Source organism: Lepidochelys kempii, chromosome 6 (genome assembly GCF_965140265.1).
Source record: "Lepidochelys kempii isolate rLepKem1 chromosome 6, rLepKem1.hap2, whole genome shotgun sequence".
NCBI lineage: Eukaryota > Metazoa > Chordata > Testudines > Cheloniidae > Lepidochelys > Lepidochelys kempii.
In genome coordinates, this window is record NC_133261.1 from 106,885,481 (window position 1) to 106,898,989 (window position 13,509).

General features: G+C 41.2%; 1 protein-coding gene across 4 annotated transcripts in view; it reads left to right on the forward strand.

Moving 5' to 3' along the window:
• C6H14orf132 (chromosome 6 C14orf132 homolog) overlaps positions 1 to 10,903 on the forward strand; it is a 78,945-nt gene extending 68,042 nt beyond the window's left edge. For 3 of the 4 annotated variants that reach the window (XM_073349580.1, XM_073349579.1, XM_073349581.1), the window contains one exon: positions 62 to 870. In XM_073349580.1, the coding sequence (XP_073205681.1) occupies positions 62 to 286 (225 nt within the window). In that variant the 3' untranslated portion in view covers positions 287 to 870. Of the gene's footprint in view, positions 1 to 61; positions 871 to 1,947 lie in introns of those variants that run through there. The other variant, XR_012159553.1, reaches the window with a different exon arrangement.
• The last annotated feature ends 2,606 nt before the right edge of the window (positions 10,904 to 13,509 follow it).

Genomic DNA, 13,509 nt, shown 5'->3' on the forward strand with positions numbered 1-13,509 from the left:
AGACCAAAAAAAAAAGTTGACCCTGGACTTTAATCTAATGTTGTCAAATCCTTCTTCGCAGATTCCTGTTATGGGAGGAGCCTTCATGGACTCACCCAATGAGGACTTTGGTACAGAATACTCCTTGTTTAATTCATCGGCCAATGTCCATGCAGCTGCTTCAATGCAGAACCAGCCAGAAGAGACATCCCGCTCCTCAAACGATGCCATATTGTTATGGATTGCAATCATAGCAACAATTGGAAACATTGTGGTTGTGGGAGTGGTGTATGCCTTCACATTCTAAGAAGACCGGAGACTGGAATACTGCAGGAGTGGATGGCTACAAGTGTGTTTGTTGTGCGTGTTTGTGTATATATACATGTATAGCTATATAAATATATATAGATAGACACATTTTGTTAATTATAAGCTGTGACAGTACTAGAAATGAAGTGCAAGTTATTAAACTTGAACTTCAGTAGCAAAGTTTGGATGCATTGGCAAATTTTGTGGTGGTGAAAGCTTTAATCAAGAACAGCCAATACATGTCATATATAAATTTGATGTGAAAGGCCAATGTTGATATGCGAAACACAAAATGAAAGCGGGTTTTATGTAAAAAATGCTTATTTCCTATTGGTTGGATTTTCTAGTAGCTCTTCTGTTTTTGTTTGTTCCTTTTGTTGAGTTTTTAATCTGCTTTTGGGATTGGTATTTCTATCACAACATTATATGAAAAATGCTCTGTATCTTATTCTCCATGGAAATCTAGTTATCTAGATGTCCAGATGCACTGGATGGTGGGCATTGGCTCAATTGTAATTAACGGATTTTCAGGATTCTTGTGTGTTGAACTAAAATACACATGATCAGTTGGCTATGTTTAAAGTGTAGATATTATTAATCTTAAAGCAGTGGGCATGCAGGTGGATGCATGGCTGCTTTAACTAGGGCTCTCATTCTAAAGACAGTGAGCAGAGATGATATTCTGAGTGTTAATACTGAATCTGCTTGATATTTCTAGAACCTGTACTCCAGAGGATGAAGTGCTGGCAAGTGAGTTTTAAATGGGAGGGACAGAAGCTCCAATTTCCATCAGACTATTGACAGCCAGAAATGATAATGATTATAGTTCATTGGATTGACCCCTTCTAGAAAATAAAGACTGTGGATCTTTTGGGTTCATTATGCTGAAATCCAAATTTCCCATAAAAGCCATGTGGTCAAATAAGCTTTATTTATGAATGAAAGAAATTACTTAAAGTGCAGTAATTCTGCAGCCTAATTCACTGCCAATGATTCATCTATGGGGATAAATGAATCACAAGGTTTACCAGATAGCCCTACAGTGCACATACATAACCTCCCATGGTGAATTGGGTACATGAGTTACATACAGTGGTGGGTTTCAGAGTAACAGCCGTGTTAGTAACAGCCGTGTTAGTCTGTATTTGCAAAAAGAAAAGGAGTACTAGTGGCACTTTAGAGACTATGAAGTGAGCTGTAGCTCACGAAAGCTTATGCTCAAATAAATTGGTTAGTCTCTAAGGTGCCACAAATACTCCTTTTCTTTATACAGTGGTGGGATATACGGAGCACTGGAGGGCAGTAGCTTAAGGGAAGTTGCTGATAGACCTTGACAAATGTTTACATTTAGGCACTAATATGTTTCTATGGTCGGATAATGAGGGGGGAAATGTAAAATCAATTGTGCTAGCAATTTTATACAGATATTTGTATTCAGTGTTCTATTAATGGGTAATGTCTTTGTTGTATTAATCTTGTGAGCAATGATTTTTAAGGGCTGTATCCATCTAAAATAATCTGCAGCCTTCCTTGCCAAAGGAAGGGTGTGTGTATATATATAGGTGATGGATGTGAGCATAGAGAAATGGCAGCAGATAAATACTTTACACAAAACCTCTGTGTATTGGACAGTTCTCCCTCTACTCTTGTCCCCTACAGCTGTTACCCTGATTCCAGAAGGCCCTGTCTGCAGGCATGGTGGATATTTTTGACACTTCTCTGTCACTCCGCTCAAGGCTGGAGTAAGAGCTGGTAAACGTATGGACAGGTTTTGCTTTTATTTTTCTCTCTAAACCATTTTTCCTGCAGGGTTGGTGGATAGTCACTCAATCCAGAGCAATATGTCCTAAATGAGCATTTCAGCTTTTGCATTTATTTATTGTTAGTCAAAGTATTGGCCTGTAAAGCTGCCCTAGTTCTTTTGCAGCTGGCTCACTGTCAATCAACTGCAAAGATCCTTGATCCATGAAATCACAGGAGAGGATTCCCAAGGCCCTTTTCTAGGGGCCATACCGTACTCTATATGGCTACCACTTCAGGAGGAAGATGCAGTACCACTCCACACCACTGAACCTCTGGAACCTGACTCCTGGTTAGACTATATGGATGATCAGTCACGGAGTATCTGTGACAGACACCTGTGAAGCTGGTATTTTAGATGATTGGCATCCTACAATGTCTACTCTCTCCTTTATAGACAGAGGATTTAGCAGGGGGAACATCTATTAATGCTCATGTGAATTACATACATAAATTCCCTACATTCTCGTAAGAGAATAAGCCATTAAGTGCCAAATCCTGTAGCCCAAGAAAGGCCCTGAATGCAGTGAAAATTAGTGTGGCAGGGTGCAGAAGGGCCTCTAAAGTAGACTCAAAGAGGAGACATTTGGGGGTAGGATGAGTTATGTCAGCCGTGCATTTGTAGTCCCCTCCCCGCCCCCATGTACATGTGTATGTAGTGGAAGAGCACAGCCCTCCATGGAGCAGCCTGGTGAAGGAGACTTCAACCTCCCACCCCACCACCAATAGCAACTGTCAAATGAAGTCCTTAGTGCAAGGCCGATCTAATCAGGCTGTGGGCAGGGGAAAAGATTTGGTCCTAAGTGTGTGTGTGGGCCTCCTGGGCTTTCCGTTTTAACACACTAATATATGGTAGAACAGTTTAATTCCATGCCCTCAGCTATATCAGGTGTGTCACTAGCATCATAATTGCATCATTAGTAATTAATAGGATTTTTTGGTGCCTCAATAAGGCTCTGCAGTGATGCTACCTCATGCAGTAAAACTATTCTTGCATGGTTGATAGTAAAGCATTTTCACCCTGATTAAAACCAGTTAGACAATATTGTATTTACCCAATGGGAATCTTTTGCTGCTCAGTGAATTTGCCAGTAGAATGCTTTGCCTAAACTTTTAATTTTAATCTAAATGCAATTAGCAAAGTTTATCTTTAATCTCCCAAAGTATTGGACCAAATTGAAAAGGTACAGTCAACCATGAAAAAAAAATACTTGAGAATGAGTTGTTTTAAAATGAGAGACACTGTCATGTTGTCTTATGCAAAGAGGTGCCCTACTTTCATATGAAGTCAACAGGAATTGCAGAAAAGATTCGAACGAACCAGTTCTCCCCCTGTCCTCTTCATATATATTTTTCATCATCAGAGTTGACTTGCCAGGAAGGGCCTGATGTAACTTAATGTAACTGATTTAAGAGGGTGACATATAAAGTAGGGTATCTAAGGAAAATATTTGCTCTTGCCGCATCTCAGACTTGAAAGATTGTAAATGTGTAGTTAGCACTGTGAATTCAGGAGATTTCCACAAAATAAAGGCAGGTGCTATGGGAACTTTATGATTAAAAAATAGCCTTCTCTAGGGATATATTTGGACTGTTGAATGAAAAGTCTGGGCAGTGTGTTGTCAAGCATATTAGGGATGGGCTTGTACTGAGGCTGAATCCCATCAAACTATGCAGATATGCAGCTCCAGAACCAGACGTTAGCTATCTAGGTATTTATAACAGGATCTCAATGTGGTAGCTGAGCCTAAGATCCAGATACGGACTGGAACTTCACCGCTTGGCCCTCTCTTGGTATTGGGCCAAACCAGAACATGGAATCCAAATACCTCCACATATTGGGGAATTTCAGATTTGGATCCAATTCTGCATCTAAACGTTGTAAAATGGACCCAACTCCCAATCCCGACTGGTGAAAGAAGCAGTTCTGGGAGAATAAGTAGGGCCAAAGTAGATGCTTTTGCATCAGGAACTCTGTTAGACAGGATCCACATTATATACCTTTAACTGCATTTTAGTGCTCTTCTTAAGCAGGTGTATGCAATGCCCTGACCTGTTCCAGCTAGCACTTACTGCTGACTGCACCATAGTTACTAGTCACCTGTGGACTGTGTAACAGACCTCACCCTCTTTGGGATGTAGTATGAGCTTCAGCATGTCAATCAGGAATTTCTGCTTGTGCATTTGTGTGGGCTGGGGAACCATTCTACGTGGCTATTTGGCAGGGGAGGAGAAGCCCCTCCGCAATTCTCCCTGGGCCCCCTTGCACACCAAGGCAGGAGTCAGCTCAAGGATTAGTTCTAATCAGTATTAAAATAGAGGCACGTAACACAAACAAATGACAATGAGATACTCAGTGACACGCAGAGAGTCTTCATAGTTGTATTAGGCCTTTGTAGTGGAGAAGGCAGAACACCTTATAAATCTAGCATACGACCTCTAGCTGTATAAATGCCACACCTTGCACATGCATGTAGTAACAATATCTGTCTTGTTCAAGGTTGTAAATGTACCTCAGCTTGGGAGGAGCAAGGAAATGGACTGGACGATCTTCCATAACTTCTACTGGCTCTCAACCTTTCCAGACTACTGTACCCTTTTTAGAAGTCTGATTTGTCTTGAGTACCCACAAGTTGCACCTCACTTAAAAACTACTTGCTTACAAAATCAGAGATAAAAATACAGAAGTGTCACAGCACACAGTTACTGAAAAAATGGCTTACTTTCTTATTTTTACCATATAATTATAAAATAAATCAATTGAAATATAAATATTGTAGTTACATTTCAGTGTATAATGTATAGAGCAGTATAAACAAGTCATTGTATGAAATTGTAGTTTGTAGTGACTTCGCTAGTGCTTTTTTGTACCTGTTATAAAACTAGGCAAATATCTAGATGAGGTGATATACCCTGTATTAGACCTCTACATACCCCTGGTTGAGAATCACTGTTTGAGGGCTCTATGCTCATGTATCTCACTATTTTAAGAATGATTTGACCATGAGCAGCCACCATCCCAACTGAGCTGCCCTGTTGGCATTTTAGCAAAGAGACAAAGGATTGAACAGGTATGGAGACTGCTGGTTCCTCCAGGTCAGGAAGAAGGCATGTTAGAAGGGAGAGGTGAGGGGGGAAGCTTTCAGAGCTGCCCCGGCTGTCCTTGTTCTCTTTGGCCTCCATCGCTATTAATCCAGTACATGTCCCCAGCACTAACATTCCTTTACAACAAAATGAGAGAGGTGGAAAACATGCCTGTTTCCCTGCAAATGTGGTTTGAAATCCATCATTTCCCTTTGTTAACAAACTGACAACAAGCAAAATGGGGGAAAGAGATGGCTCGTGTGTTGCAAGCAATTTAGATCACCATTTAACAGGGCTCAGTCCTGCAAGCTGCTGCACGCTGTTGTCAGGCGCTGAGCCCCCTCAACTCTCCCCAACTTCAGTGAGAGCTAGGGACACTCAGCATCTTTCAGGAGTGCTCAGCACCATTCAAGAATGAGATGAGAGAGGAGACAAGCTAGACAAATATCTGCTTCAGATACGCCCATATCAAGCCAACTGGAAACTTTTCTACTGTGGGTGAGTCCAATCCAAATACAGCCACAGTCTTTGTTCAGTGAGCCACTATATCTTTTCTCTATTATTAACAGCCTCCTGTTTAATATCCTGCCATTATTCAATTCTTAATATATTCTTTGCATTGTCCTGCAGGAAGCTAGTAACTATTAATTTAACACAGCTCCACTTTTTACACCATGTCCCAGCAAGTATAATTTTACTGAGTTTCCTGTGGCTAATCACAGAAGTAGATCTGGAAAATGACATTTTGTTAAAAAAATATAATTTTTGTTAATAAAAAGAATTGGCCAAAATCAAACCCCCAGGTAGAAACACTTCTGAGCTTTGGGGTTTTGATATCTGGAACTGAATTTCATCTCACTAATGCTAGGGAAGATAAAGGGCATCCCGTGTTTCCCCTAGTTGTATAAAGTCCCATGCAGAATTCAGAGCTCTGTTAACTAGCATTCTGTTCCTGTGCTCCCAATTCATTTACTCTGATCTCTGTTCACACAAGAGCTGGACATCCCAGGGGGACATCGTGTACAGCTGCTCCTCCCTATTTCTGTTGTTGAGACTCCTGAGGGAAGCACTTATATTTACCCTGTTGCTGGCACTAGCAACTGTGGCCAGGGATCAAGACCTAGCTATGTGTACCTTACTTCATCACCACAGGAAAAGCATAGGAGAATTTATGCTGGGCATGGAAGATGAGGGGTTGTCCCTCCTTAGGCCCAGCCTTAGGCACGTCCTACACAGGTTGGAGCATCCTGGTGCCTGCTTTAAACCATGCCAGCTTTCATGGTCCCCTAGCTGGGCATTGCTGGAGTACATTGAGCTCCTCATGCCCACCTCTCTCATCCCTCCCTACCTCCTACATAGCCCCTGCACCAAAGGCTGTGGAGTGAGATAGTGTAAGAAGCAACCATTCTGTGTTGACTGAGGACTCCCACACACATCAGGAATCCCCAGCAGCTGTGCTCTCTTTGTGCTGCCTGAAAGTCACAAAGCGGGTAGAGTGAGGCCAAGAATCTACCTTTCCATATCAAAAGTGATACGCGCCTTCGCAGAATGAAGTGAGTGACATTTTTATATGGTCCCAGTCTATTCCAGAGTATTTAGGCTTGGCCTGTGACAACAGGTAGGTTATTTTGAGGGTGTCAATTATCCTAGTCAATTTTGTGACAGGTTGTGTGTGTCTGTCATGTCTGCATTGGCTGAAAGAAGCCAAAACAAACCTGACGGGCTTACACAATAGACCAGCGATTTGACAAGCACGATTGACCTCTGTCAGAACTAACCCACAAGCTATGGTATTTGAGGCCTATCTATTACATCAGAGCTGCTTGCTGCTGAATATTCAGTGGAAGGGGAGAAAACATTTATTTCTGAATGGCTTGGCATTTAGGCCCCTTTAAGCTGATGTTTTTTCCTCTTTTGTTAATTCTTTTTCTCCTGATCTTGTTATTGCAGTCACTCATTTTGGGAACTATCATAACACTTAGCCAGGAAGACTCCCCTAAATTATAAAATCTGCTTGTAACAGAAAAGCCTTTGAGCACACTAAGTCTCCGTAGCATATTGCAGGGTCCAGCCCCAAAGACAGGTTCACCTTGAAGTTCATGGACATGTTCAAGATGTTGTTGCCAAGGCAACTAGCCCTTTAACATGAGCACAACCTTGTTTGCTCATCATCTGGAAGGCTTAGCAAAGTCAGAAAATCCCAAAAGGCCTTCTTTGTTAGATCTGTCCTGTACTTCCTATGCAAGGTGGTGTGGCTGGCGTGGTGCGGGGGTGGAAGTCTTCAGGTACAGAAACGGCAAAAAAGGCCTCCAATTTTGGCAAAATGTTTGAGGAAAGATTTATTATGTAAAGCCCTATGATGTCTATAAAGGGATATGAACAACAATAGAAAATTATATAACAGACAGATCTCATCCATAAATAGTTAATGAAGAAGCATTATTTGCATAATGCTAACACCACCAGCTGTTATATAGAACTTGACAGTGGTAGCTCTCAAAATGCTTTATAAGGGAGGTCAGAATCCTTTTTCTCATTTTACAGAGGAAGTATAACTAAGTCTCTGAGAGCTGAAACATTTTGCCCAACATCATCCAGCAGACCAGGGGAAGAGCCAGGGCTAGAACTGAGGTCTCACAATTCCCTGTCAAGGGCACAGTCCTTTAGGCCATACTGTCTCCCTTGACTGTTTTATTTCAAATGCACCTTCCTCTAAAGTATCTGGCTATAGCAAATCAAACACAACATGACACAATTCCTTTATTTTGTTATCTTCCCCCATTGGCATTTTTTGAAAATCTCCCTTTGGGGCACATGAGTTAATTCCCAATCAGCCCATCCAGTTGATTGGGAACCAGAAATAGTCTTCATCCCTTCTCTCAATTTTGCAGACCTTCCAAATACTGCTCAAGAAAGTCCAGGGAAGCAAGAGCATCTTCCCTTCCCATAGGTAAGTGTTTGTTACCAAGGGCCATACAAAACAACCCAATATTTCCACAAGCCAGACAATACATTGGGGGCCTCTGAGTCATGGCACCACTATGCTGCGACTCCCTTTGAGACCTCTTTCCACTCAGCTTCCCAAGAACTTAGTTCAACTCCAAACTTTGTCACTCAGGTATCTGTATTTGGCACAGCAACACTATGCTGAGTTGATCAGACTCAAACGTCAGGGGTGGATGCAGGGTACATCACTGATCTAAAGTTACACAGAAAACCCTTTCCCTTTTTATACATTTACACTTCTCACTGCATTTACTATACATTGCATCGTGCATATTTATATTGGCTTGGTTACAGTGTAGGAACCATCCCTGGACAGCATGCGCTGTTCATGCCTTGTCCATGCTCAGCCTACTCTTTACCGCATCTTCACATTCCTGACTTATCTTGTCCATTGTTATCTTGTTCATGGTAAATGATTCCTTGGGCGTTCCCCCTGTTATCTGAGCTAGCTCAGACATTCTCTTTTAGCCTACTGACCCATTTATTTATCATCGTTACCACAAATATTTCATCTTCAGTCTGCTAATCAATTTCCCTCTCTAATCTTGTCTTCCAAGAAATGAGGTTTCCCCCATATTTAATTACTTATGTCAAGCCAGGCTTACATTCTTACCTCTTCCCATTTATAGCATCTACGCTCATCAATATTTGTGCAGCTTAAACATGCCTGCTGCCTGAGTCAATAGAAGCTCAGCCTTTACCAGCAGGCTGGCACCCACAAGTGCAAGCTCCTACCTAGCCAGCTTTTTAGTAACCAGCCTCCTTTGAACCTGGCTCTGTGGATGAGGGGAAAGCAGTGGACGTGTTATTCCTTGACTTTAGCAAAGCTTTTGATACGGTCTCCCACAGTATTCTTGCCAGCAAGTTAAAGAAATATGGGCTGGATTAATGGACTATAAAGTGGATAGAAAGCTGGTTAGATCGTCGGGCTCAACGGATAGTGATCAATGGCTCCATGTCTAGTTAGCAACTGGTATCAAGCAGAGTGCTCCAAGGGTTGGTCCTGGGGCCGGTTTTGTTCAATATGTTTATTAATGATTTGGAGGATGGCATGGACTGCACCCTCAGCAAGTTTGCAGATGACACTAAACTGGGAGGAATGGTAGATACGCTGCAGGGTAGGTGTAGGATACAGGGGGCCCTAGACAAATTAGAGGATTGGGCCAAAAGAAATCTAATGAGGTTGTCCTGCACTTAGTATGGAAGAATCCCATGCACCGCTACAGACTAGGGACCGAATGACTAGGCAGCAGTTCTGCAGAAAAGAACTTAGGGGTTACAGTGGACGAGAAGCTGGATATGAGTCAACAATGTGCCCTTGTTGCCAAGAAGGCTAATGGCATTTTGGGCTGTATAAGTAGGGGCATTGCCCGCAGATCGAGGGACATGATCGTTCCCCTCTATTCGACATTGGTGAGGCCTCATCTGGAGTACTGTGTCCAGTTTTGGGCCCCACTCTACAAGAAGGATGTTGAAAAATTGGAAAGAGTCCAGCAGAGGGCAACAAAAATGATTAGGGGACTGGAACACATGACTTATGCGGAGAAGGTGAGGGAACTGGGATTGTTTAGTCCGCGGAAGAGAAGAATGAGGGGGGATTTGATAGCTGCTTTCAACTACCTGAAAGGGGGTTCCAAAGAGGATGGATCTAGACTGTTCTCAGTGGTAGCAAATGATAGAACAAGGAGTAGTGGTCTCAAGTTGCAGTGGAGGACGTCTAGATTGGATATGAGGAAAGACTATTTCACTAGGAGGGTGGAGAAGCACTGGAATGGGTTACCTAGGGAGGTGGTGGAATCTCCTTCCTTTGAGGTTTTTAAGGTCAGGCTTGACAAAGCCCTGGCTGGGATGATTTAATTGGGGATTGGTTCTGCTTTGAGCAAGGGGTTGGACTAGATGACTTCCTGAGGTCCCTTCCAACCCTGATATTCTACGATTCTATGAAACCCAGTCCTCATGTAATTCTGCAACTGGAACTAGGGTATTATGATTAGTAATAGAAAATGCGGGGGGGAGGGAGAGAAGGATGCTGATGGTGTAGCACTAAGGGCAGCATCCCAGAAAGTGGAAAAATCTTATGCATACCCACATTGTTGTTGTTATTATTTGTTTGTTTCTGGTAGCATTAACAATGTGCTAGGCACTGTACATACACAAAAGAAGACAGCCACTGATTCAAAGAGCTTCCCATCAAGCAATTCAGTTTAAAGGGTTCTGAGGATAAAATTCCTGATGAAGGAAGAGTTTGTCTAAGAATAATGCGAATAATGATGTCAATGTCTAAACTCCCATTGGCATCAGTGGGGCCAGAATTTTACCCAATGTGAAATCATACTCCTCAGTGTATCTGTGGTCAGAGCAGGTGTTTGGAGCTCACATGTCAGGGTATTTGTGGCCCATCTTATCTCCAATAAGTACCAGAACTCTAGCAGCCAGAACTAAATGTTTTTGGATGTTGAATACTGATCAATATAATACTGTTGAATATTGACCAATATCATATTGCATTTAAATATTCTAGCAAGCCCTGGAAATGCAAATTTTCACAGCTAATGTAATGTTGGACTTATACAGTAATTTGCTTATATTAAATTGTGTATCGCAATTTTTTCTTTACATGGAGAGAACCCTTTCTGTTAAGGGTTGAGGTAATATTCTGTATCCAACAAACAATCCAATCTGGCTCCAATGGAGCAGGAGAATCCAGAGCCCCAGGAATACGGAGACTTTCCCAGGAATACGGAGACTTTCTTCCAAAGCCTAATACACTGTCATCTTGACTTTTTTTTCCAGGTGTCTGGCAAAGTGATATTTTAAAAAATATTATAGGAAAGCTATTGAATAGACTGTTCATACTTTATCATGTTTCATTGTGCTGTAATCAGCGTGGGTAGCACAAATAGATCAGACAGATTCTATGGGACCCTTTTCCATAATAGAGCCAGAGATGGAGTACTGACCTTACACCAGTATACGGCATTATGATAAAACCATCATCGTGGATTTAAACTGCACCAGGCACTCAAATCCAATGAAACAATCATGTCAGTCTCTTTGGGTGACTTTTCAATACACAATCTTTTTGTGATGTAGTGAAATAAGACATGTCTTTGTATGTCATCATTTGGTATGTGGACCTGTCCCTAAATATTTTCCTATGGTTCCATTTTACAGTGTGTTTAATTTTGCCTCTTCCAAAAATAATGATGGGCCAGTTTTGATACAGATATTGCTATCTATTAACTCTTTTCCTCTTGGCTGTTCTTCAGGTTGACATGGGGGCAGGATTGAGACCAGCAAAGGCTAACGTATCATTCAGTTAAAGAAAAATAACCTGAATTGAAATACTTCTGGAGTCCTGTTATTATAATTTATTTTTTGTATTCGTGTTGTGCCTCAGAGTCCTAGTCATAAAACAGGCCCTCATTGTGCTAGAAGTTCTGCAAACACAGAACAAAAAGATCATTCCTGACTTTAGCGGCTCCTAAGCCACAGATATTTAAAACTCTGGGATCTCTTTTGCCCTCAGGTATTCATTGAAGCAAATGTATGAACATTCCTAAAGGCCATCCACCTGCTTCAACACGTGGGGGAACATCATGGGTCCAGAAGCGAAGTGGGACAGCCCCAGCAGCAAGGGAGGGAGACACTCACAAAGGGATAGCTAGTAGCTCCTCCAGCACCTCGGAGTCTCTGGTGCCCTTTGGGGGAGTAGGGCATTGATTGGGCCATTCAGAGATGTAACCTGGAGCCTGGTCCATGTGGACCCTTTTTCAATTCCATTCCAGCAAATGATATGTGATCATTCCTAAATCAACTTCTGACCAAACACCATGGATGTGGGAACTTGCTTGGAACTTTTCTGACAGAACTGAAAAAAAGTTTAATAGCGAGGCAGTGAAAGAACCCTTCAAGGCACCTTCAAACACAAACTGATCCTGCTGCCACTGGAATCAGTGGAAGCAGACAGCTAAACTATGTGCGTAATTTTACTCACACAAGTAGTCTCTTTGATGTCAATGGGATTATTCATATGAGTAAAATTAAACTGTTTGCAGGATCAAAGCCTAAAATTCATACTGGGTTATTAGGTTCCTCCCTTCACAAGAATGCCTACAGCCCCAATGCTGCAAGCTGGTCCATGCAGACAGAACCTTTCCCTCTTGTGAGCCCCCATTGGCTTGACTAAAGTTCCTTGCTGATAAAATGGGTCTGCCTGTACAGAATAGCTTGCAGGACTGGAGCCTTAAATCTCTTTTATATCTCTAAAATCTTTGTTATTTAAAAAGAAATCAGATCAATGTATTTTTTAAACGAATGGGTAATAGAAAATCTGAGAATTTTGATAGGTGGGGCAGAGGGGTGTATAATATAGCAAATTTGTAACTTGCCTTCTCCTTCCATTTCTGCTTGCTTGTGGAGTGTCTGAACTTAATCACGTGAAGCCTTGCTTCCATTCTGAAGTTGACAAGCCCTTAACTGGGTGCAAAATCTCAATAGAGTTTGTAGGTGATGTAAATTGGTCAAAGAGATAGCTTTGTTACCTAGCTTGCAGTGTATTTCTTTTTTTCAATTTTGGTTAGCTTTTCATTTCAATTACCACTTGCAGAATTTTTGCAAAAATTCAGACTAATTCCACTGATGTTGTCCAAGCTTCACCCAAACTCTTGTTGTTTTAGGAAGCTAAACCTTCCTTTTAATCTTATTTAAGGCACAGGCTTTCTCAAGAGTCCTTTGGTATTGGTACCATTTTTATTAAGTATCTTTCACAATATAATGTTCATGTTCTTTCTCTCTGCTACTTCTTTCTCTGCTTAGTTTGCTTTGAGGGGGCTTCACTGTTCTGTTTTATATTGTATGGGTTGGTTTACAGAAACTTTATTCTTGTAATGAATTGTTCTTGAAATGTGGATTTATCTGTACAGATACAAAATTTGAAAAGTGTTCTGTGTCTAATTGGATTTTTCATAATTTATTGTGATCCTTACTGGTATAGTAAACAGAAAAATGTTCTTTTAAACTTCTGCTACATTCACTTCCTAGTTACTTAACTGGCTTCACTATGTATTTACTTATTACTACTTGTTTACTCTTTTTACTATAATGAGAATAACAAAATTTGTTAATCTAAGATTAAATTTGTGCTTTTTCTTGATAAAGTCCTTGAAATTGACCACAACAGGATGATTTTTATTTCATTCTCTCAGTTAACTTGAAAGGAATTGGATTATAATTAAAGTTGAGTATATCAGTATATTAATAATCACCTATAATTTACAGATCTCCATTATTTGTTAACCTCTGAGAATGTATTAAAAATAAAATAACATA